General features: G+C 60.0%; 1 protein-coding gene across 16 annotated transcripts in view; it reads left to right on the top strand.

The window, feature by feature from the left end:
• The window catches only part of CCDC57 (coiled-coil domain containing 57), a 71,504-nt gene that overhangs the window by 9,140 nt on the left and 42,535 nt on the right, over window positions 1-19,829 (top strand). For 14 of the 16 annotated variants that reach the window (XR_012059906.1, XR_012059905.1, XR_012059907.1 and 11 more), the window contains 9 exons: window positions 553-967; window positions 2,456-2,564; window positions 6,600-6,701; window positions 8,026-8,183; window positions 8,297-8,371; window positions 9,574-9,774; window positions 12,716-12,874; window positions 17,359-17,521; window positions 17,914-18,048. Coding sequence is in view for 13 of the 16 variants with exons in the window: in XM_072939916.1 (XP_072796017.1) it covers window positions 553-967; window positions 2,456-2,564; window positions 6,600-6,701; window positions 8,026-8,183; window positions 8,297-8,371; window positions 9,574-9,774; window positions 12,716-12,874; window positions 17,359-17,521; window positions 17,914-18,048 (1,517 nt within the window). In the remaining 3 variants the exon portion in view is untranslated. The remainder of the gene's footprint in view (window positions 1-552; window positions 968-2,455; window positions 2,565-6,599; window positions 6,702-8,025; window positions 8,184-8,296; window positions 8,372-9,573; window positions 9,775-12,715; window positions 12,875-17,358; window positions 17,522-17,913; window positions 18,049-19,829) is intronic. The other 2 variants (XM_072939919.1, XM_072939918.1) reach the window with 1 other exon arrangement.

The following is a 19,829-nucleotide window of genomic DNA, read 5'->3' as shown; positions in this document are numbered from 1 at the left end:
TATATCTTTGTGTTTTTAGTTTTGTTTTTCCTAGGACGTTATTGTGTTTTACGAAAGTATCCATCCACGATGGTCAGGAGCAAAGGTGCCTGCTCCTGGGGGTGAGCCTCCCAGGAGCCAGAGGGCAGCTCCGGGGGTGAGCGAGGGGCGGGACAGGGCAGCGGCCTTGGGTGTTATTTGCAAAATGGAGAGAGCTTTGGGAAACCATTTGAAAGAGCCTAGCTCTCGTTGTTGAGCAAACACCGTCTCCTGTCTTTCCTTCCTCTCTTCCCCCTGTGATCCTGTACTGACTGCCCTGTTCCCTCTGCTTTCGGGTCAGGATAGGTAGAGAGAGCCTTTGGGACTGGGCTTGGTGTGCCCCTGGCCTGCTGGGCCCTCGGGTGCTGCCTGTGACTCTCCAGAACTCAGGCTGTGACCAGACGGCTGGTACCCCGCCCAGAGCACCCTCCTGCTTCCGTGACAGTGGTCACCTAGATGGGGACCTGTAGTGGGCATCGTGGGAAGATAGCCTCCCTCCCGGTGAACCTGATGCCTGTCTTCTCTTTGCTGTAGCTGCCGAAATGCGGCCCCCGCCCTCGGAACAGGCCCTGGACGCCCTACTGGCTCACAAGGAGGAGGAGTGGAGGGCGCTGCAGGCCCACCGCTCCCAGATGCAGGAGGCGGCCCTGAAGGACGCGCAGGGCCGGCTGGAGGAGGCGCAGGGGAGGCTGCAGTGCCTGCAGGAGGACTTTGTCTACAACCTGCAGGTGCTGGAGGAGCGGGACCGGGAGCTGGAGCGCTACGATGCCGCCTTCGCCCAGGCCCGCGGGCTGGAGGAGGCCAGGCAGGCTGAGGCAAGCCAGCTCAAGATCGAGGTAGCCAAGCTGAGAAAGGCACTCGCCAGTGAGGCCCAGCGGCTCAGGGACCTGCAGCAGCAGTACCAGCGGAAGCTGCAGGAGCACCACCTGGAGCTGGAGCGGACCCACAGGTGAGTAGGGCGCCGCTCCCCGGCCTGCGCACCGCCCCAGCTTGTGGCCCGAAGGCCGACGAGCCCACACCTGGGTGTCTCTCTGGGTCCCGGTGCAACTGAAGTTCGTGGAGATGGATTTAAGTATTTGTATTTTCCCATAAATTTCAGATCTATATCATTTTCACAAAACATATATGAGTTTATTACTTTAATGATGTGAATATGTGTTAAATTTGAAAGTGAGTGAGCTGACTTGAGGCTCTGCTCAGGGTAAGAAAGAAGACAGGCCTCACCTACGGGATCTGCTGCCGCCTTCCCCTGACTTCAGGGCGCGTGTTCCTGGTACCACGTTCCCGAGTGGGGCCACCTTTGCCTGCAAGCCCCTGACCTGTAACAACACAGGGTCCCTGCAGCGGACACTCCTGTGCCAGGAGCCATGGTCCTCAGGGAGGCTCGAGGTGCTCCCGGCTCCCCTGCAGGCTCCTGGTCCTTGTGGGAAGTGTCATTTATCTAAGTGGTGTGGCTTGGCCCTCCACCAGGCTCCAGGAAAGCGCTCGAGTCCAACCCACGTCAGCCGGTCCTGAGTGGAGCGGGGCCGGTTCCTAGCTGCTGGGGCCCAGGCCATCCCGCCCGCACTGTCCGGGCACGCGGGGCGCACGGGGAGGATCAGAGGCAGGTGTGGTCGATGCTGCGACCTGTGCGGCCGCGTCGCCCTCCATGGGGACTGCTTTCTCCCTCTTGGCTGTTGGAGCGGTTTCAGTGTTCTTCAGGTGCTTTACATTATTCCGAGAAGTGCCTCCTGGAGTATTTTACTCATTCTTTTCCACCAAATTTAGGGCATTTTCAAGCATTATTTCTTCACATGAGTTTCTATCTCCAGGCTCTGTTTTGTGCTGTTCCGGGGTCCCAGTGACGGCGATGTGAATGCTTGCTCTTTTGTTGCCCCTCAGGTCCCTGAGGCGCTGTTCATTTTTTCTCAGCCTGTGTCTTCCTGTGGTTCAAGTCGGGTGACTTCTGCTGCCCTGTCTTCAGGCTTCGTGACTCTCCCCTCCGCCGTTTCCTCTGCCCCTGAGCCCGCCCAGCATGTGCTCTGTTTCAGTTTTGTACTCCTCAGCTCTCACATTTCCATTTGACTCTTTGTTATATTTCCTCTCGGCTCAGAGTCCTGTTTCCCATGTGTCTCATGTGTGTGAAATTGCTTGCTGAAGCGCTTCTCTGGTGGCTGCTCTCAAGCCCTGTGAGGATCCCAGCATCTGTGTCATCGTCACTGGCAGCGGCCGATGGTCTGTTCTCATTCACGTGGAGACTTTCCTGGTCCTTGTCCGCCCGGTGACTTTGATTGTATCCTAGGCACTTCGGGAATCCTGTTGTGAGACTCCGGATCCTGTGTCATGTTCTCGTTTGCAGGAGTCACCCGTCACCTCATGTCTGCAGGGATGGTCTGGCAACTGTGTAGTTTGGAGAATGTTGAGTGTGACCCTTCTTAATGCTGCGTTTTCCACATAGTGACAAGAATGGTGAGATGGACCAGCAGCGGGAGCTGTACGAAAACCTCAAGTGGAAGCTGGAGCGGAAACTCCAGGAGCTCGACGGCGAACTTGCTCTGCAGCGGCAGGTAGGGTGCAGGGTCTTGTCCCTTCTCAGGTGCCCTCCCTCTGGCCCTGAAACCAGTGTTGTACCAGGTGAAGGTGGGCACCTTGTGGTGTCCTGGGATCACAGCAGATTTCCGCTTGGTGCTGACCTGTAGGGAAATGCGATGGGGTGTCTGAATCTTCCTCAGTGGTGACCCCCTCCAGGGTTCCTTTCCTCCCTTGTTTTAGAAAGAAGTATTATGAAGCTAGAGTTATTTACTGTAGAAAAGAGCCGACGTCCACGTCTGGCAGAGCTGTGTGTTTGCAGGGGATGGGCCCCCGGCCCCTCTCCTGCAGGGCTGCCCGAGCGCTCGCCACAGCAGGGGCCGGTGTGCGTGGACTCTGCCTGCACGGAGCTCCTCGGGCGCGTGTGACTGTGTCCGCTCAGCACGACACACACAGGTTGGATCCATGTCTGACAGGCGGGGCTGAGGTCCAGGGATGTTAAGTGACCTGCCCAAGGTGCCCCAGGAGAAGCAACAGAACCATAACTTGACTCCAAGACGTCTTTGGCGGGTGAACTCTCGGGCCCCAGGGCAACCGCTCACGTCTTATTTTTAGACTTGTGTCTGTGATGCTGGAGAGGGAGCTGGTCTTGGGCTGGCCCCCACTTCTTCCTGGAGCGATGCTGGGTGGGCCGCCGAACTCGGAGCTTGCCCCCATCTCCCAGTGGGGACCTGCCTGTGCTGGCGCCGCTCCAGGCCCCAGGGTCGGCAGTTCTCAAGGACAGACCTGTGCCAGTGGTTTCGGTGGCCAGGACAGGGCAGCGTCCCAAGAGGTGCTGCTCCAGTGGGGGCGGAAAGGCACCTGTGGGCCTCCCGGTCCCTCCAACTGCGCTCACGCATGCTCACACCTGCTGGCCATGGCCCTGGCCTTCCGGCCCCTCTGGAAGCTCAAGTCCGCTGTCCGAGCCGCCTCTGTTGCTCAGAGTGTCCTTCTGTGCTCTTGAAATTTCCTGCAGGGGACTTTCTCTTGGAGTTCTCAGGGACCAAAGAACTTTATGTGTTAGGGGCTAACTTGGAAACAGCTGGAGGTCACTGGGGCCTGAGCTGGGCAACCAAGAAAGAGCACCTGGGACCATCCGAGGCATGAGGAGTCTTCCTCAGGTGACGCTAGAGCCCCTTCCAAAGAAGGGGTGTCAGGAAGGCTGTGGGCAGTGGGGTCCGTCCCAGGCGGCAGGGCGGGCAGGGCCCTTGGAGGCACCGGGCCCCTGGGGCAGGGGGGTGGTGTCGCCGGGCTGGGTCTCAGGGTGTCTCCCCAGCCTGTCCAGCCCCACCCCCCGCGTCCATGAGCGCCCTGCAGGCGTGGGTGTTTACCAGCCGTGCGCCTGGAAAGAAGGAGCCTGGATGTCCGTCCCTCTGGCCGTGGGCTCTGTGCAGGGCCGGGCAGCTTGTCTAGTGCGGTTCCGGGACAGCCGGGCCTTGCCGGGCTCGGGGTGCCGCGCGCCGTCCGCTCCGCGGCAGCCTTCACGCCTTCATAAAAGAAACACAAGACAACAGGAACTGAGTTAGTCTGTGTGATGCTGATTGTGTCTGCTGGTTGTGGACAGTGGACTTGAGGAAGGGTCTTCACTGTCAGTCAGCAGTCACAGGACCAGAAGCCACTGGAGGAGAAGCAGAATGTTTCACTGACTCGCTCACTCATTTGACAAGCAGTTTCTGTCAGGCGCCCTCCTGGGCTGTGGCGTTAGGGCTGCCCCGGGAGCGCACTGGCCTTCGGGGGCTGCATGGACGCCTGAACCACGGTCTGGCTGGAGCTCACCTCCCCTGCGTGACCGTGAGGAGGGGCGCACTGCGGAGAGTCCTTGTGAGCCCGAGTCTGCGGGTGGCGAGGGTGTGCAGAGGGCGGCAGGTGCCCACGCATCTAGGGTGTCTCTGGGCCAGGTCTCCGGTTCAAGGGGCTGACGTGGGGCGGCGTAGGCCTCCCAGCCCTTGGGAGGATGGCCTTTGCTCCAGGTGAGGTGAGGATGCCTTGGAGGCTCATGAGGTTTTGAAAGGTCACCTGCTGTTGGACTGGGGACAGACCGTGCAGCCAGGGAAGCAGGGGACGGCGAGGGGGCTGCTGCAGCCCCAGTGGGAGGCGGGGGCTTGACCACTGGCCTGGCCAGGCCAGCGGACACACTGGTCTCTCAGGTGGTGTGAGCGGCGCGCACGAGGACGCCCCGGGGGGGCAGGTTGCTGTGTGTGGAGCTGGGCCGTGTGGGGAGGGTGGGGGGACGCCTGGGGGCTGCCAGGGAGGTGGCTCCTGGGCTCCCGCGGGTGTGTTGGGAGATCGGGTCACAGGGTGCGTCCCCACAGGGTGAGTGGAGACAGGGGCTATCGAGCTGAGCCTTGCACGCGAGGACAGGAAGGTGTGGGGGCGTTGGCACAGGGCGGGGGTTGCTGGGGGAGGGGAGACGGGAGCTGCGTGTCCCCGGGAGGGGAGGGGCGGAGTGGGCCTGAACGCCGCAGGGCGAAGCGCGGCCGGGCTTTCGTTGCCGAGGGCTCCCTGCCCCCTGGTGGCTGCCACCTGTAGACCCTGGAGCGGAAACCAAACACTTGCTTGCTTTGTAAAGTGTGGGGGGAGTGAATCTCCACGATTTTCACTGTCTGATCCCCGTAAGGGTTACTCGTATGGCTCCTCACACTTCTCCCTGCTTCTCGGAGGATAAGGAACGTGCAATGTATGTGTTCAGTTGTCCTTGAGCACAGGATCTCTGTGGCCCCTTCGACCCTTGGAGACAGGGAGGGAGCCCGCCGCGTGTGTCCCAGGAGGAGGCGGTCGCGCTCCGCTGGGCCTCTCCTCCCCCAGGTCCCGCCTTCAGGTGACTGAGTCTGTCCAGTCCCCTTTGAAGCAGGAGCCCCAGTACTTGGGCAGAAATCTCGAATCCTGCTGACATGCTGTGCTTTCCGCGTGCTGGGCGGGGCCCTGGGTGGTCTCTAAGCCTGTCCCCACCAGCCCCTCTGTGGATGGCTTCCCGCACTGGCCACTGCCTCGCAGGCAGGTGTGGTTGTCACCTGTGCCCTGCTGCAGCCACAAGTGCCAAGTCAAGTCGCTGTTTCATTGAGATCGTGTCTCTCACTGTGAGTTCTGCGTCTCCATCCTTCATGTGTGGACCTGGCTGATGAATAAGCCTACCCAGACCTCCAGTCCCAAGGCCAGGTCAACCACGCACGACTCCTGCTCCGGCACCACTGGGAACAGGAACTGGGAGAACCCACAGCAGTGATGGGAGCGAGAGAACGGCCTCGGCCTGTGGATGCCTGAGCTTCTGCCTCCCCCAGAAGCGGGCGGGGGCTGTGGGCCTGCAGACCCCGAGAGCTTAGGACTCAGGGCGCCAGGGGCTCCCACGTGCAGGACATCAGGTGGCAGTCTGTGTTTGGGGCAGTGACCTCCACCCCACCCTGCCCCATGTGCGGATGAAGGACCCAGAAGCCGGGAGCCCCTTCCTCAGACAGGAGCTTGGCAGTTTTCCTTCAAGAAATGGAATTACCTTCCCAGGGCAAAGGAAGGCCGCCGTGTGGGCCCTGGTGTCTGCAGCGCAGATCTGACATTAGAGGGTCAATGCCCTCGGGCAGCTCTGAAGAGCCAGCCTTGCTGAGCTGTGATTTACCTGCAGTCTGCACACCCGTTGTTAAGTGTCCGTTCAACAAGTGCTCGCCGTGTGACAACCAGGACAGGACTTCCCTGTTGCCCAGGGTCCCCCGTGCCTCTTCGCAGGCAGGGAGCACCCCCCAGCCCGGCCACCGGCCGTCTGCTCTCTGCTGCCTGCGGGGAGGTTGGTCTTTCTGAGCTGTGTGTGTGTGGTGAGCCTCGCGGCAGCGCTCTTTCTGGTCCGGCTGCTCTCCTCATGTCCCCGAGGCTCTTCGTGTCGTGGGGTCCGGAGCTGGTTCCTTCCCGCCAGTGCTGCCATTCCCCGGTGCACATCCCGGACTCGCGGGTTGCTTCCAGTTTGGGACTTCTCTCTGGGTTGCGACCAGGGGCGGGGTTTCTGGCTATAAACCACGTGCCCCTTTCTCCACTGGCTGTCTTGGTTCCAGGAGCTGCTGCAGGAGTTTGCGTCAGAAATGCAGAAGCGGGAGCACGAGTTCCGCCTGCAGGCCGACAGCATGAGCAGCGCGGTGCTGGCGCAGGAGCTCAAGGTAGCGGGCACCCTCGGGCCGTGACGGCGTCCGTGTCTGCAGGGAGGCGGCCTGCAAGTTAGGGTTCACGCGAAGGCCTGCTCCTTCCTGCATGGGCCGGGGTCTCTGCCACGTGGAGCCGGGGTGACGTGCAGGTGACACACTTGCCACTCTGCCCGCCAGGAGGGCGCTGGTGCCACCCGTCTGCAGCCAGTTAGCCCGACCTTGGGAGGGTGCCTCCCCGGGAAAAACTGCCCCTCTGACCCCAGCTGATGCCCGGGACCCTGCAAAGCCTGTCCGTAGCCTGTGTCCTCCCGTGACGCCCCGAATGGGCCTGTGAGGAGGTGCCACTGGTCCCGGAGGAGTAACATGGGAGGGCCTCCTGGTTTCTCAGTTGGTGCTTGGGCTGTGGTGCCAGCCGCCTCTCCTTGAACACGGCTCTAGAGCCCTGCCGGGCTCCCGTGAGGAACATGTAGGCCTGACCTTTGGCCCTGAGACAAGGCCCGGCCTCAAGGGGAAGGGGGCCTGTGCAGGAGGATGGGGAGTGGCGGTGACACTTGCCGGGCCCTGCTGGCCCCAGCTGGTTACACCTGGCAGCATCCAGCCAGATGTTTGCAAGCTAGACACTCAGCCCTTGTGATCAGCAAGGGCCCCTCCGCCAGGCCACCTGAATCCCCCCAGGGGGGCTGCTCCCCCAACCCCGACCCCAGGGCCAGCAGGACCTTGAGGCTGGAGCTGCCCCACAGTGCCCCCTTGAGGCCACTTCGGGGACTACTGACCACCACAGCCTAGGGCACCCCTTTCAGAGGAGGGGAGGAGTGGCCAGGCCCCCCATCCGCTCTGGGTCGGCTTCGGTGCCCTGAGCACTGCCCCTCGAGGGCATCACGTGCAGGTGACACACTTGCCACTCAGTCAGCCCCAGGAGGGCTGACTTGGCGCTGCGGCCTGTGTTCCCAGGAGACAGAGGCCCAGAGCAGCGGCTGGGGTGTGAGCTGCGTTCTTCCAGCCTCACCTGTAGGTGTGGGCTGGTGTTTGTGTGAACCTTGGACGCCCAGGGGCTCACACGCCCTGTTATTTTGTGCGGCCACAGGAGTCCGAGTCCAGTCTCACTGCTTTATTGCTTCTTGTTTTTTTTAATTGGAGCACAGTCGCTTACAACGTGTCAGTTTCTGGTGTGCAGCGCAGTGTCCCCGTCATGCACATACAGACATACCTTCGTTTTCATGTCTTACTGCTTCTTGAATCACAGCTTTTATTGTCTCAATCCTGGTAAAACGGTAAAGCTTACTTCTGACGGCTCCTCTTGTACCACTTACATCTGGTTTGAACCCTTTCCCTCTCAAAGGTTAAACTGTTGAACAAAGAGCTCGTGGCCCTGAGAGAGGCTGGCGCGAAGGCCGCGGAGTCCCTGCTGGGCGCTGAGGCGGCCAACTCGGGGCTGGAGGAGCAGCTGCGGCGCAGAGACTGGGCGCTCAGGGACCTGGCCGCCGTGAAGGACGCCCGGTGCGCAGCCCGCCCAGGCTGGGGGCCGTGTGGTGTGGTCTGGACGCTGGCCCACTTTGCTCTCGGCCGGCTTAGCCACTCTCGTCTTTCCCCTAACACTGGACTCTTTTCAGGATAAAAGAGCTGGAGGGTGAACTTCACTCTGTGCAGCTTACCAGGAGAAGAGAAGAGGAAGCACTGAGGAGGAAGTGAGTCTCTCTGGCGCCCGCTTCGGCCTGGGGAAAACACCCCTGGTTCACCTCGGGGGCAGGGCCCAGCCTTTCTGCAGAGCCACTGCTGGATCAGGCCTGCTCCCTGGGAGTCTGCCTCCACCTTCCAGCTCAGATGAGCCTGCTTGTGTGTGTGTAGAGGGGGACGCCACTTCCCTGAGGGTCACAGAAGACGCCTTGTGAGTGAATCAGGGAAGCCCCCTGGGCTAAGAGCGTTCAGTGCCAATGCTCTCCTGTGTTGCAGCAGGGCGCCTAGGGCAGGGGCGCGCACAGGCGCCCGGCCCCCGCGCACAGCCGCTTGCAGCCTGAGCGGCGTTGTTCACGGAGCCCCGGCGACCCGGGGCCTGCGCCCCTTGGCACGAGGAGGGCGCTTGCGCCCTGCGGCCTGGCTGTTTGCCTGCTGAAAACAACCAGCCGGCAGTCAGGACCCGCGTGGTTCAGAAATGACTCCCTTACCGCCCTCGTCTTCATGACCCAACCTTTCTTGAGATTTGGTGAAAAAAGTATATCCTGCTGGAAACTAGCGGGTACAGCACCTGGCGTGTGTGTCCTTTTTTGCTAACAGAAGGTGGAAAATACTGAACAAGACGAGGACTGGTTGTAACTGGGATGCGGGGTACGTGGCGTGGCTGGGTGAGCAACGCTGCTGGGACTGGAGAGAAGTCACATAGCAGTGTCTTCTTAATGGCTTTTTCTTCTTAGTGAACCAAACAGAGTAAAAGCATAGAAAGCCACAAGCGTTGTCAGTCAGTTGCCAGCAACACCTAGCAGCTCGGTGTGTCATCCAGGTGGCCGTCGGCTCTGGTGACAGAGTTCCAATGGGTTTGGCAGCTCCTGCAAGACAGACACGCAGCCAGCGGACTGCGTGGTGGAACGCTCGGAGTCTGGGGGGAGCGGCTGAGAGGAAGGGCCGTCTACCCTGTGTTTTGCCCCTGCTGTTGGGGAGGCTGCTGGTGGCATTTCAGCAGAGCACCTGTTCGGGGGTCCATCTCCTGTGGGATGTGCTCCGGGGGCTGGCAGGGCCTGGTGTTTGCGGCTGCGCGGTGTCTGTGGAGAGAACGGGCCCACAGAGTGCGACCGGTGGAGAGTGCGACCGGTGGAGGGTGCGCCCCTGCAGGGGCCTGGTGGTCGGGGGTCCCTAGCCGGGCCTGCTTGCTGCCCCGGGACCATGTGTGTTTCAGGCACAAGGAGCTGGACCGTCTGGCGAGGGAGAAGGACACGGTGCTGGCGGCGGCCAAGGGTGCCCACGTGGAGCAGCTGCAGGCGCTGGAGGCCAAGGTCCTGGAGCTGCAGTCTCACAGCGACAACCTGGAGGTGCAGCTCCGCAGGGCCGAGTGGAGGCAGGCAGACGTCGCCAAGGAGAAGGACGCCGCCATTGACAAGTGAGCCCTGGTGTTTCCGCCATGGGGAAGTGGGCCCTGGGCAGCCGCTTTCCTTAACCATTCCTGTTTTCTTTTCTTTTTCTGAAACTGCGTAGCTGGTATGTGTGGACGTGTTTATTTGTAGTAAAATACACGGAGTGTAAAAGTGGCCATCTTAACCCTTGTCGGGTTCAGTGACATTAAGTACATTCACACTGGTGAGCAACCGTCACCCCATTCACCCCAGAACTCTTTTCTTTGTAAAACTGAAACTGTGCCCACTAAACAGTAACTTCCCGTCCCCTCCCCTGGCCCCCGGCACCCTCCTTTCTGTCTCTGAATTTGACTCCTGTAAGGACCTTGTGCAGGTGGAGTCCTACACTCTGTCCTTCTGCGACTGGCTTGTTCCACTTGAAGTGGCGTCTTCAAGGTTCATCCCTGCTGATGCCGGTTTTTAAGGCTCGATAATATTCCGTTGTTTGTATGTAACTACATTGTGTCTCAGTGGCTCATCTGTTGGTGGATTTCGGTTGTTTCCACCTTTTGGCTGCCGTGCACAGTGTTGCTGTGCATGTGGGTGTGAGATATCTGTTTAGGCCTCTCTCTGGTTCTTTTGGACGTACACCCAGACGTGGAGCTGCTGGATCACGTGGTGATTCTGTGCTTAACTTTCTCAGGAGCTGCCGGACTGTTTTCCACAGTGGATGTACCATTTTGCCTTTTTTCAGAAGGGTTCCAGTTTCTCCATAAACTAGTTTCTTTTTAAACCCAGTTTTCTTTAGGCATCTAAGCCAGGCCACAATGCATAAGCAGCCCTGTCCTGCTGCCTGGTGTCCGGGGAGGGGCCAACACGCGGGGGCCTTGTGTCGGGGGGGGGGTGACACGCAGGACCTCGTGTCCGGGGGGAGGGGCCGACACGCAGGGCCTCGTGTCCTGGCGGGGACCGACACGCGGGGGCCTTGTGTTGAGGGGAGGGCCAACACGCGGGGCCTCGTGTCCAGGGGGGAGCAACACGCAGGACCTCGTGTCCGGGGGGAGGGGCCGACACGCGGGGCCGCTGTGCCTGAAGCTCTAGTTGAAGCCCGTCTCTTGGCTGCCGTTAGGGGTGGATCCTTAGAGAAGCTGGTTCGCTGAAGAGTTAGGACAGTTAAGTCATTTGTAGAGTCTGCTGTGTTTAGCAGCTGGCTTTTCCCTTTTGTTGGGGAAATATTTCTGTCTCTTCTTCGCAGAGAATTCTCTGCCAAGTTGTATTTCTCGTTAAGGGGGAAATAGCTCTTACAACTGTGAAACACCAGGAGATTCAGGCTTACCAGGGGTGGCTTCCCCAGACGGCCTGTCTGTAGTTCGACCTGTGAAACGCAGGCAGCAGCGCTGGAGGAGCGGAGGCGACCGAAGCCTGATGGGCGTGTCTCCCGGCCCTTCCTCCTGCTGGGAAGGCTCTGTCTCTGGGCCCCGCTCCTGGGCAGCGGCTCAGAGGCCAGCGTCGGGGTGCACAGACCGCCCTCATGTGGAGGCCTCTGTCCCTCTGCCCTCGCCTCGTGGTGTGTCCGTCCTCGGGTTCCTTCCCGCCCCTCCACGCACCCGGTCAAGGGGCTGTGACGTGCAGCATCGGGGCCCGTTAGGCCAGGGTGCTGGGGCCCTGGGAGGGAGCATCGGGGTCTGTACCCCACGGGGACATCGTCGTCAGCAGGCAGCATCGGAGCAGCCCGTGCTGTGAGCCGGCTGTCTCTTTGGGCCCGTTTGTGATGGTTTTCCTGGGCGTTCATTCCTGAATGGTGAAGAGAGAAGCATGACCCGAGACAGCACTGTGGCAGCCAGGTCACCTGTCACGCAGACTGTGGTGGGGCCCCACGGCACTGTGACTTCCTGGGACGCACAGCTGAGACACAGAAAGAAATAGGGGAAATTAACTTTAGTGACACTTTATTTAACCCAGTATATCCAGAATGTCACGTTGCATATTCCTAAGTCATCAACGTGAAACGACTGAGGAAAAAGGGTAACTGAACTTGTATGGAGGAATGAGGATTGGGATATTTTGCATTTCTTGGCTTTAAGTTTTGAAGCCGCAGCTCAGTGCAGGCTGGCCTTTGCCGAGGGCATCTCAGCAGGGGCTCCAGCCTCGCAGTGGAGGCTGCTGCAGCTGGGGTGCCTGAGAGCGTCTCCCCCGAGGCGGACCGCTCCCTGCTGTCGCCCACCCGTCCCTGCCCGCGTGTGGGTGAGTTCTCAGGCTCTGGCAGCTGCGCTGGGCTCTGTCGGCTGGCGGTCCTTTGCCTTCCCACGGCCCAGTCACTTCCATGCGGCACTCTGTGGCCTGCCCATGGGACGTGGCTCTGGAGTGGCTGACACCTGAGCACAGCGTCCACCCTGTGGCACGCCGAGTGCGGCTGAGGAGGGAGATGGCCCGGCTGCAGACACGGTGAGCCCCACGAGCTTTGTGTGGTTGGCATCGTGGCTACTCAAGTCAGCACCTTTAGGGTCTCCTGTAGAGTTTTTCTTTTTGAGAGGTTCATCCAGTTTTTGGTGACTCTCCCAGGGAGTATAAGGGTTCCTGCAGAACCTCGTCTTACTACTCAATTTGAAAATGTGTGTTGAACGTCTCTGTACGGCAGCGCTGTGCCCGGCATGGCGGGGGTGTCAGGGTGAGTCAGGAGGCGCTGCCTCAGGACTGGAGGCTCCGAGAGGCGCGGCCCGCCCTTCCCCACGCGCCTGGTGCGGGCCTGGCACGGGCTCGGCGTGCCGCGGCGGCGGGCGCCCGGGCCAGTGAGGTGGGCGGGTGGGTGTTTCTTCTTAGGGGATTTTCTAGTCTGAGCAGGAAGCCTCTGCCCTGAGGTGGGGACACGAGCATGGCAGCGACACTGGGCTCCGGCTTCTCCTTGGAGGGCTGCGCACACGTGTGTTGTGGAGGAGGGAGTGGGGGAGAACCACAGCCGCGTTCACGGGGCGCCCCTTCTTTGCTTAGACTTCGGGAAGATGCAGCAGCTCTCAGATCCGGCTGGGACGCCCAGATCGCCCAGCTGTCCAAGGAGATGACCTCCAAAGACCTTCAGGTCCAGTCACTCCGGGAAGAGGAGATGAAGCTGAAGGCACAGGTGGCCAGATGCCAGCAGGACATCGGAAGGTACCAGGTGGTGGGGGCGGGAGGCCTCTCCCCCGGAGCAGGGTCCTCCGTCTGCACCACGGCCGTGAGAGCCAGTGTGCCATTCAGTCCGGGTCAGGAATCACCCCTGAGGCCTTTCGTCTGATTGTCGACGTCTCAGTGTCTTTTCCTGTCCGTTGGAACGAACTCTTGAGTGAAGAGAATGCTCTGCTGTCTTCCTTGAGGATCACTGAAGTACAGCCAGCGTCCTCGCTGACACTGTGCACTTGCTGAATGTTGACAAACGGGTGCGCCGGTCGGCAGTCTAACCGCAACGCCGTTGGGGCGCAGAACCCTTGCGACGCCAAAGCCCCTCGCGCCTCCGCCAGCCTGCCCTGTCGCTGGCGCCTCCTGATCTGGGCTTCGACCCGCCTGGGGCCCGGCGCTCGACACGCTCTCGTGTCTGGCTTCTCTGGATGTTTACTTGAATATTTGTGTCAGGTTTTCTGTGTTCCTTTTTTTTCCCTGTCACCTTTGGTAATTTGTGTCTTTCGATGAGTTTGTCCATTTTACCTGACTGTTGACTTTCTTGGCGTAAAATCGCTGTGGTATTTCTTTGTCCTCTCTCTCCGGTGTGTGCGTCTGTAGCAGTGTCCTCTCTCCCTCTTGATGTTGGTGATTTGTGTGTGCTTTCTTTCTCCGTCAGTCTAACTAGAGACCTGCCGGTTTTACACATCTTCCCGAAGAGCCAGCATTTGGTTCCTCTGAGTTTTCCTGGTTGCTTCTCTGCCTTCAGTTTCACTGCCACCTGCTCTCACGCTTGGTGTTGCCTTTCGTCTGTTTCCTCTGGTGCTGATCTGATGTCGTTTCGGCAGCTTCTAACGCTGGAATCTCAGATGATTAATTTTGGACCGTTCCTCTTTTCTGAGAAATACAAGTATTTCCTTTCAAGCGCTGCTTAGCCACATCCCACAAATCTTGATATTACTCAGTTAAAAATGTTTCCTAATTTCCCTGTGACTCCTCTGGTCTGTGGATTTAGACACATGGTGCTTAACTTCCCATTGTTGAGAGATGCCCAGATGCCACTTTGTTGCCGCCTGGTCTGATTCTGTTGTGACAGCGAACACGGTCTGTGTAGCTTTGGAATGTGTCCTGTCTCGGTGACTGAGGAGGACCTGAAGGATGTGCTCCTGTCAGTTCCAGGGCTGGAAAGGGCATGGGGCCAGGCTGGCGTGTTCTCGCCACCCGTGTCCTCCTGTGGGCTCGTCTGCCTGCTACTTGGGAAGCTGAAGTCTGCACCTGTGGAGGCTGGTTGTGGCTTTCAGTTCTAATGGATGTGACTTCACATGTCGGGAGGTCTTTTAAAAGGCGCTTCTGCATTAAGGATCGCTGTAGCCTCCTGTCGGATGACTGCTCATTGTAAGCAGCAGCACCCCACGCGTGGGCCCACACCTCGGTCCTTGGGGTCCTGGTCTCCCGTGCGCTCGCCGGGGCTTCGTGGTGAGTTTCCCCCTTTCCCTGCCTGCTCCTGCTCTGGGGGCCTTGCTCTGTGAGCTCCTGTGACGTTGCTGCCTGTTCACTGGAGCGTTGAGATAATCTGATGCTGTTCCTGCTACGTCTGGGTTTAAATATCCAGTGTGCTGTTTGTTTGCTGTTTTCCTCGAGGTTTTTGTGTCTTGCTTTTTCTGCCTTCTAAAAAGTCAGCTGAGTATTTCTAGGAGTCCATCTTCTTCCCGCCTTGTCTTCTATAAACCTCTTTATTTGGTGACTGCCCTGAGTGCAGGGCGCACGGCCTAGCTCTAAGTCATGCTGCCTGTTTCCTCGCGCTTCTGGCCTCTCCCTGCTGCCGCCTGTGTGGAAACTGCACCTGTAGTCACAGGTCACTGTTATTTCCACTTTGGTCAAACAACTGTCCTTTAAAATTTTTTAAATAAACAAGAAGGTTCTGCTGTGTCACACACGGAACTACATTCAATGTCTTATAATAGCCTATGATGAAGAAGAACAGGGAGAAGAATCCGTGTGTGTGTGTGTGTGTGTGTGTGTAAAACTGCACCGCCATGCTGTGTACCAGTAACACTGCAAATCGCCAATGCTTCAATTAAAAATCACCTTAAAAATAGGAATAAGAGCCTTGTATTTTCCCCAACATTTATTTCTATTGTTCTTCATTAAAAAGTTAAAAGGGAAAATCAAGCCCAGGTCTCCACTGGGCGCCCAGCTCTGCAGCCCGGATGGCTCCGCGGCGGCGTTCGCGGGCTCTGCTGCCCTGTCGCTCTGAAGCCGCCCCGCCAGCGGGAGCGCCCAGGCTGCTGCTTCCCCTCCAGCCCTGGAGGTGGGTCTGCGTCCCGGCCCTGTTTCTCTTGTGCGTTTCCCGTTCCCCCGTGTGCCACGGTCCTCCTTCCTCCAGGCCCACGGGTTTCTCTGTGTCGCTGGTGTGCGGTCAGCCGGCTGTCCAGCGTCTGGGGCAGGGGCGGACGTGCTCATCTGCCCCCCACCCCGGCTCGCGCACCCCGGGTTGCTGGCACCCAGCTGGGCTGTCTCCCCGAGTCCCCTCTGCCAGGTGGGCAGGGCTTCCGTCTCTCCTCCCTGTGCGGCGGCCTGTGCTCTCCCGGCACGTCTGTCTGCAGTCACTGCTGTACAGAGTCCCTCCGTTCCAGGTCTGTCCCCGCGGCCAGAGGCCACGTCTCGCAAGTGTCCGGGGGTCCAGCACGTGACCACCGGCCCCAGACCTGGTCCTCCTCCTCTCACAGGCACCTGCTGCTCGGCTGTGATTAGCTAACTGGTCAGCTGTACCTGCTGAGCAGAGGCGTCCTTTGAGGTGTGAAGTCTCTGTTAGGGAGGCTCCAGGGCCTTCTCCTCACCAGGCCAGTTTAGCCCTGTTGCTGCCGCGTTGGCCCGGGGTCTCCCCGGGCGCCCTGGTCATCCCCTGCTGACCCCCAGGACCCGCACGCCCAGCCTTTCTCAGCCCCACAGGCCTACAGCACGTGTCCGCTGAGTTTCAGGGGGGCCCCAAGCAGATTCGGGAGCTCCCTCCTCTGCCTCGGGAAGTCCCAGAGCTGTTTCATCCTCCCAGCTCTAAACACAGCCAGGCCGCTACGCAGCACTGGGGCCTGCACGCCCCCCACCCCCGTGTGGGACTCATCCCCGGAGGTCTGTCTCTAGGGGCCCCGGGCCTACCCTGCCTGCCGCCTGGTAACTGGAGCCGTTCGGGGTCTTCATCTGAGTCCTGGATGTCCCTGTGAGAGGCGGGGCTGGTGGCAGGTGCTCTGACAGCCCAGTGCTACTCCAGAGGCTTGCTCACACCTCACACCTACGCTGCCTGTGATCCCGGTGGGTCTTTGTCTGCTCTGTTACTCTCTGTTGCACTCAGGTCTCTCCCCACTCCTGGCCCGGCTTTGAATGCTGGCCTCAATCGGGGCCCCTAGGCCTGCGTCCTTCCCTCTCAGCCTGGGGAGGGCGCAGGGCACCCTGCACAGCGTGGACAAGGCCAGCACTTGTGGTTGGTGAACCCACAGCACACGAGGGCCTGGACCGGAACTGGGAGGGGGCCCTGGAGCCTGGACCTGCCCGGCCGGTCTCTGGACAAGCCCGCGTGTCTGTGACAGAGGTTTTCTCCCTTGCAAAGCCAACAGTGACCAACGTGATTTGTCTGGGAGAGTAGCTTCTATTAAGTACTTCCTGCTCGTGGGAGTGAGGCCCTGTTTCAGACACTGGTGCAGAGTCCACGAATGGCGTCCCCTCCCTTGGGGCCCCCGCAGCCTCCGCTCTGGGTGGGCTGGCTGAAGCTCTGGTCCTCAGTGGCCTGGGTTCAGAACTCAGGACCTGGCCCTTCCCCACAGTGTGACACGTTCTGCTCTACTGTGTCCTCTGGTAACTGCCTCTCTGGAGGGCTCTGTCTAGCTTTGAGCCTTTGTGTTTTAAAATGTCTTTATTTTTGCCTTGCTGTGTGAGTCTCATTTCACTGGGTCAGGACACTAGATTCTAAACCCTTTTCCCTCCGGGTTTTAAATCCCCCGAGAGCTGTGTGACTGTTGCCCTGTGACCGAGGGCCACCAGTGGAGCGGCTGCCCTCAATGCCCGCCCCCTCCCGGCTCTCCGTGGTCGGCGGGGAGGGTCACGGGGCTGCCTCTCTCCCAGGGCTCGGGCTCCCCTGCGAGGCCCATGGCCAGGGTCGGTGTAAGTCCAGTCCATTCCAGGGCTGGGGGGCGTGGTCTCCGTCGCCTTGCTGGCTGTCAGCCGCTCGTCCTGGCCACATGGCCCCCACGGCCCAGCCGGCAGGAGAATCTTGTTTCTCCCACGGAGCCGTTTTCTGCTTGTCCGGGTTCGTTGTCATTCTCCTCCCCTCCCCTTGCTAGGTGCCCTTCTCTTTCTCAAGCTTGAGCCCTTCTCCCGGCGCTGGGTTTTCCCTGCTCCCCTTGGGACCTGAGCTGCGCACAGGTGCTCCTCCGGTGGGTGCAGCCCTGCCATCACGCACATGGGGACCTCGGGACACTTGACGTTCGGCGGCTTCCCACCCTTAGGTACAAACAGCAGCTGTTGCTGGCAGCCGAGAGGGAGCAGAGCCTGGAGCGGGACAAGGTGCAGCTGGAGCTGGACTGGCAGCGCCGCTGCGAGGGGCTGGAGCGGGAGCAGTACCAGAGGTCCGAGGACCTGATCCAGGCGCTGACCGCGGCCCGAGACCAGGTCTGCGCCCCTGCCCGGCCCACTGCCCTGTCCCGCCTCCTTCCGCGGGAGGGCGGGCTGGGAGCGTCCGTGGCAGCGTGCAGGGGCTGGCCCAGGCCCTCCCAGGTCACCTTCTACCTCTGAAAACACTCAGCCTCACCGAGCAGTTCCACTTGTAATAAGATTACAGGCCACCGGCCAGGGCAGCAGGGAGGGCACCCTGGGCAGGGGCGGCCCCAACGCCTGCTGTGCTCCGCCGGCTCCGAGGGCCACGTGTCTCCGGGGTGCCTCGCCTGCATGTCTGCTGTCTGCTTCCCAGGAGGGTGGGGACCCTGGCCGGGACCCTGAAGGCTGGCACTGCTCCCTCGTAACCCTCCCATGCCCCAGATGGACTGAGTCAACCTTTTTCCCAGGAGGCAGCCAAGCTCCAGGAGACAGAGCTGGTGCTGCGTGAGCAGGAGGCAGCGCTGAAGGCTATGACCCGAGAGAGAGACCAGGCAGTGCAGGCGCTGAGGGCACGCGGGCTCCACCCCAAGGAGGAGGCACAGGTGAGGGCCCCTCTCCTCCAAGCCCCCCCAGGAGGAGGGCTCTCTGAACCCGCTCTGGGTGGCAGCTGTGGGAGTCGGCCCAAGGAGAGCCAGCGCTGGAGGCAGGTCTCTGTGGCCCCTTGGGACCCTGCACAGCGAGGGCGAGTCTGCACCTCAGCCAGTCAGGGTGACTCTGTGCTCCATCTGCTTGATACCTTGAGCCTCTGAAGCCTCAGCCCTGAGTACACGTGCTACTTGGGGCCGGCAGTTAATGTGCGTCATGGCGAGAGCTGTCTCCCGGCGCTGTCCCTGACCCCAGGCTGGTTCTGGGCGGGCGGCGTCTGCAGTCCGCGGGTTCACAGTGCTCATCTGGTCCCTGCGCCTCTGCAGCCAGGGGCAGGTCCCCGTCCACGGCTCCCTCGCGCTCCAGGGCAGGAGTCTGTCCTGCGTCTCTTCCAAGGGCTGCTCGCTCGGGCTGGACCCGCAGAGACAGGGTTGCACTGTTCCAGCATCTTCCAGGGCTCACCGTGAGAACGGGCCAGGCTCTCGCTTGCCCTCTGCTCGTGACGTAGCACGTGGGAGGGTCTCCTTTGTCGTGGTTTTCCAGCAGCGTGGCTGCGATAGACCCTTTGGGGTGACCTTCTTTGTGTTCATCTTGCTTCAGGTTTGTCAACCTTCTTGGATCTGTGGACCTAGGTTTTCATCAGGTTTGACACTTTTTTTGCCGACGAGTTTCTGGTGCTTTTCTGTCCCCTCGGTGCCCGGGTCACGAGGGCTCTGCTGCCCCGGTCCTCCTGGGCTCCTTCACGCTGCTCTGCACACCCGCCTTCTCCCGCCTTTTCTCCTGTGGTGTCCGATCTGCTCTCAGTCCCATCCTGTGCAGGGAAGTTTCTCTCAGATAATGTGTTTTCATCCCTGAAGATGCTTTTTGCTTCTTTTTTTCTGTTTGGTTTGATTTTTTGTTTTTGTTTCGGGGAGGGGGGCAGACGATTAGGTTTCTTTATTTCTGGAGGAGGTGCTGGGGATTGAACCCAGGACCTCGTGCCTGCTGAGCACACACTCTCCCACTTGAGCTAGACCCTCCCCCGATTCTTTTTGTCTCTTCCATTTCTCTTCTTTTTACGTTCATGTTTCTCTTTAAGTCCTTGAGCATATTTACGGGAGCTGCCTTGAAGCCCTCGCCTGTACTGGGCGCGTGGCATGTGTCATAGCGCCCTTCCTCTCCCTGGCTGAAGAACACTCCTTTGTGTCACGGTTTACTGATCGTTTGCATGTTGGCGGGCGCCCAAGTGTTCCCACGTTTTGGCTGCTCTGAACACGTGCACAGTCATCGGCTCTCTGAGGTCTGCCCCTGGGCGAGGACCTGCTGGCGCTCTTGGCTCTGTGGACCGTGTGGGGACCGGGGCCGCCTTCTGCAACAGCCGCACCACGTCTCACTTTACCACCCGCACCCTGGGCAGCTGCAACCTTTACTGTCTACGGTGCGCAAGGCCACGTTTCCCCCTCCCCCTCGCCCACGCCTGGCCGTGTCTTTTTATCATAGCCTCCCTAGTGGATGAATAATGGCTTCTTGACCAAAAAGGAAGGGCCCCCAAAACCCCAATAAAAGTTGTTTTGAAAAGCAGTGGTCTAGAGTCTTTACAAAACCTAGAATAAAAAGAGTTTTCTTGTAGTTCTGTCAACCTGCCCCACGTCGAGGACAGAAGGGGGGCAGGGGCGGAGGAGCGGGAAGACACAGCTGGCCTCAGACGCATGGGGAACCATTGGTCCTTGGTTGTAACTTTGTGCTTTCTTTCTCTTTT

The sequence above is a fragment of the Vicugna pacos genome, chromosome 16 (genome assembly GCF_048564905.1).
Source record: "Vicugna pacos chromosome 16, VicPac4, whole genome shotgun sequence".
In the NCBI taxonomy this organism is placed as follows: Eukaryota; Metazoa; Chordata; class Mammalia; order Artiodactyla; family Camelidae; genus Vicugna; species Vicugna pacos.
Note: the sequence above shows the minus strand (reverse complement) of the source record. Positions and strands in the feature narration are given on the sequence as shown.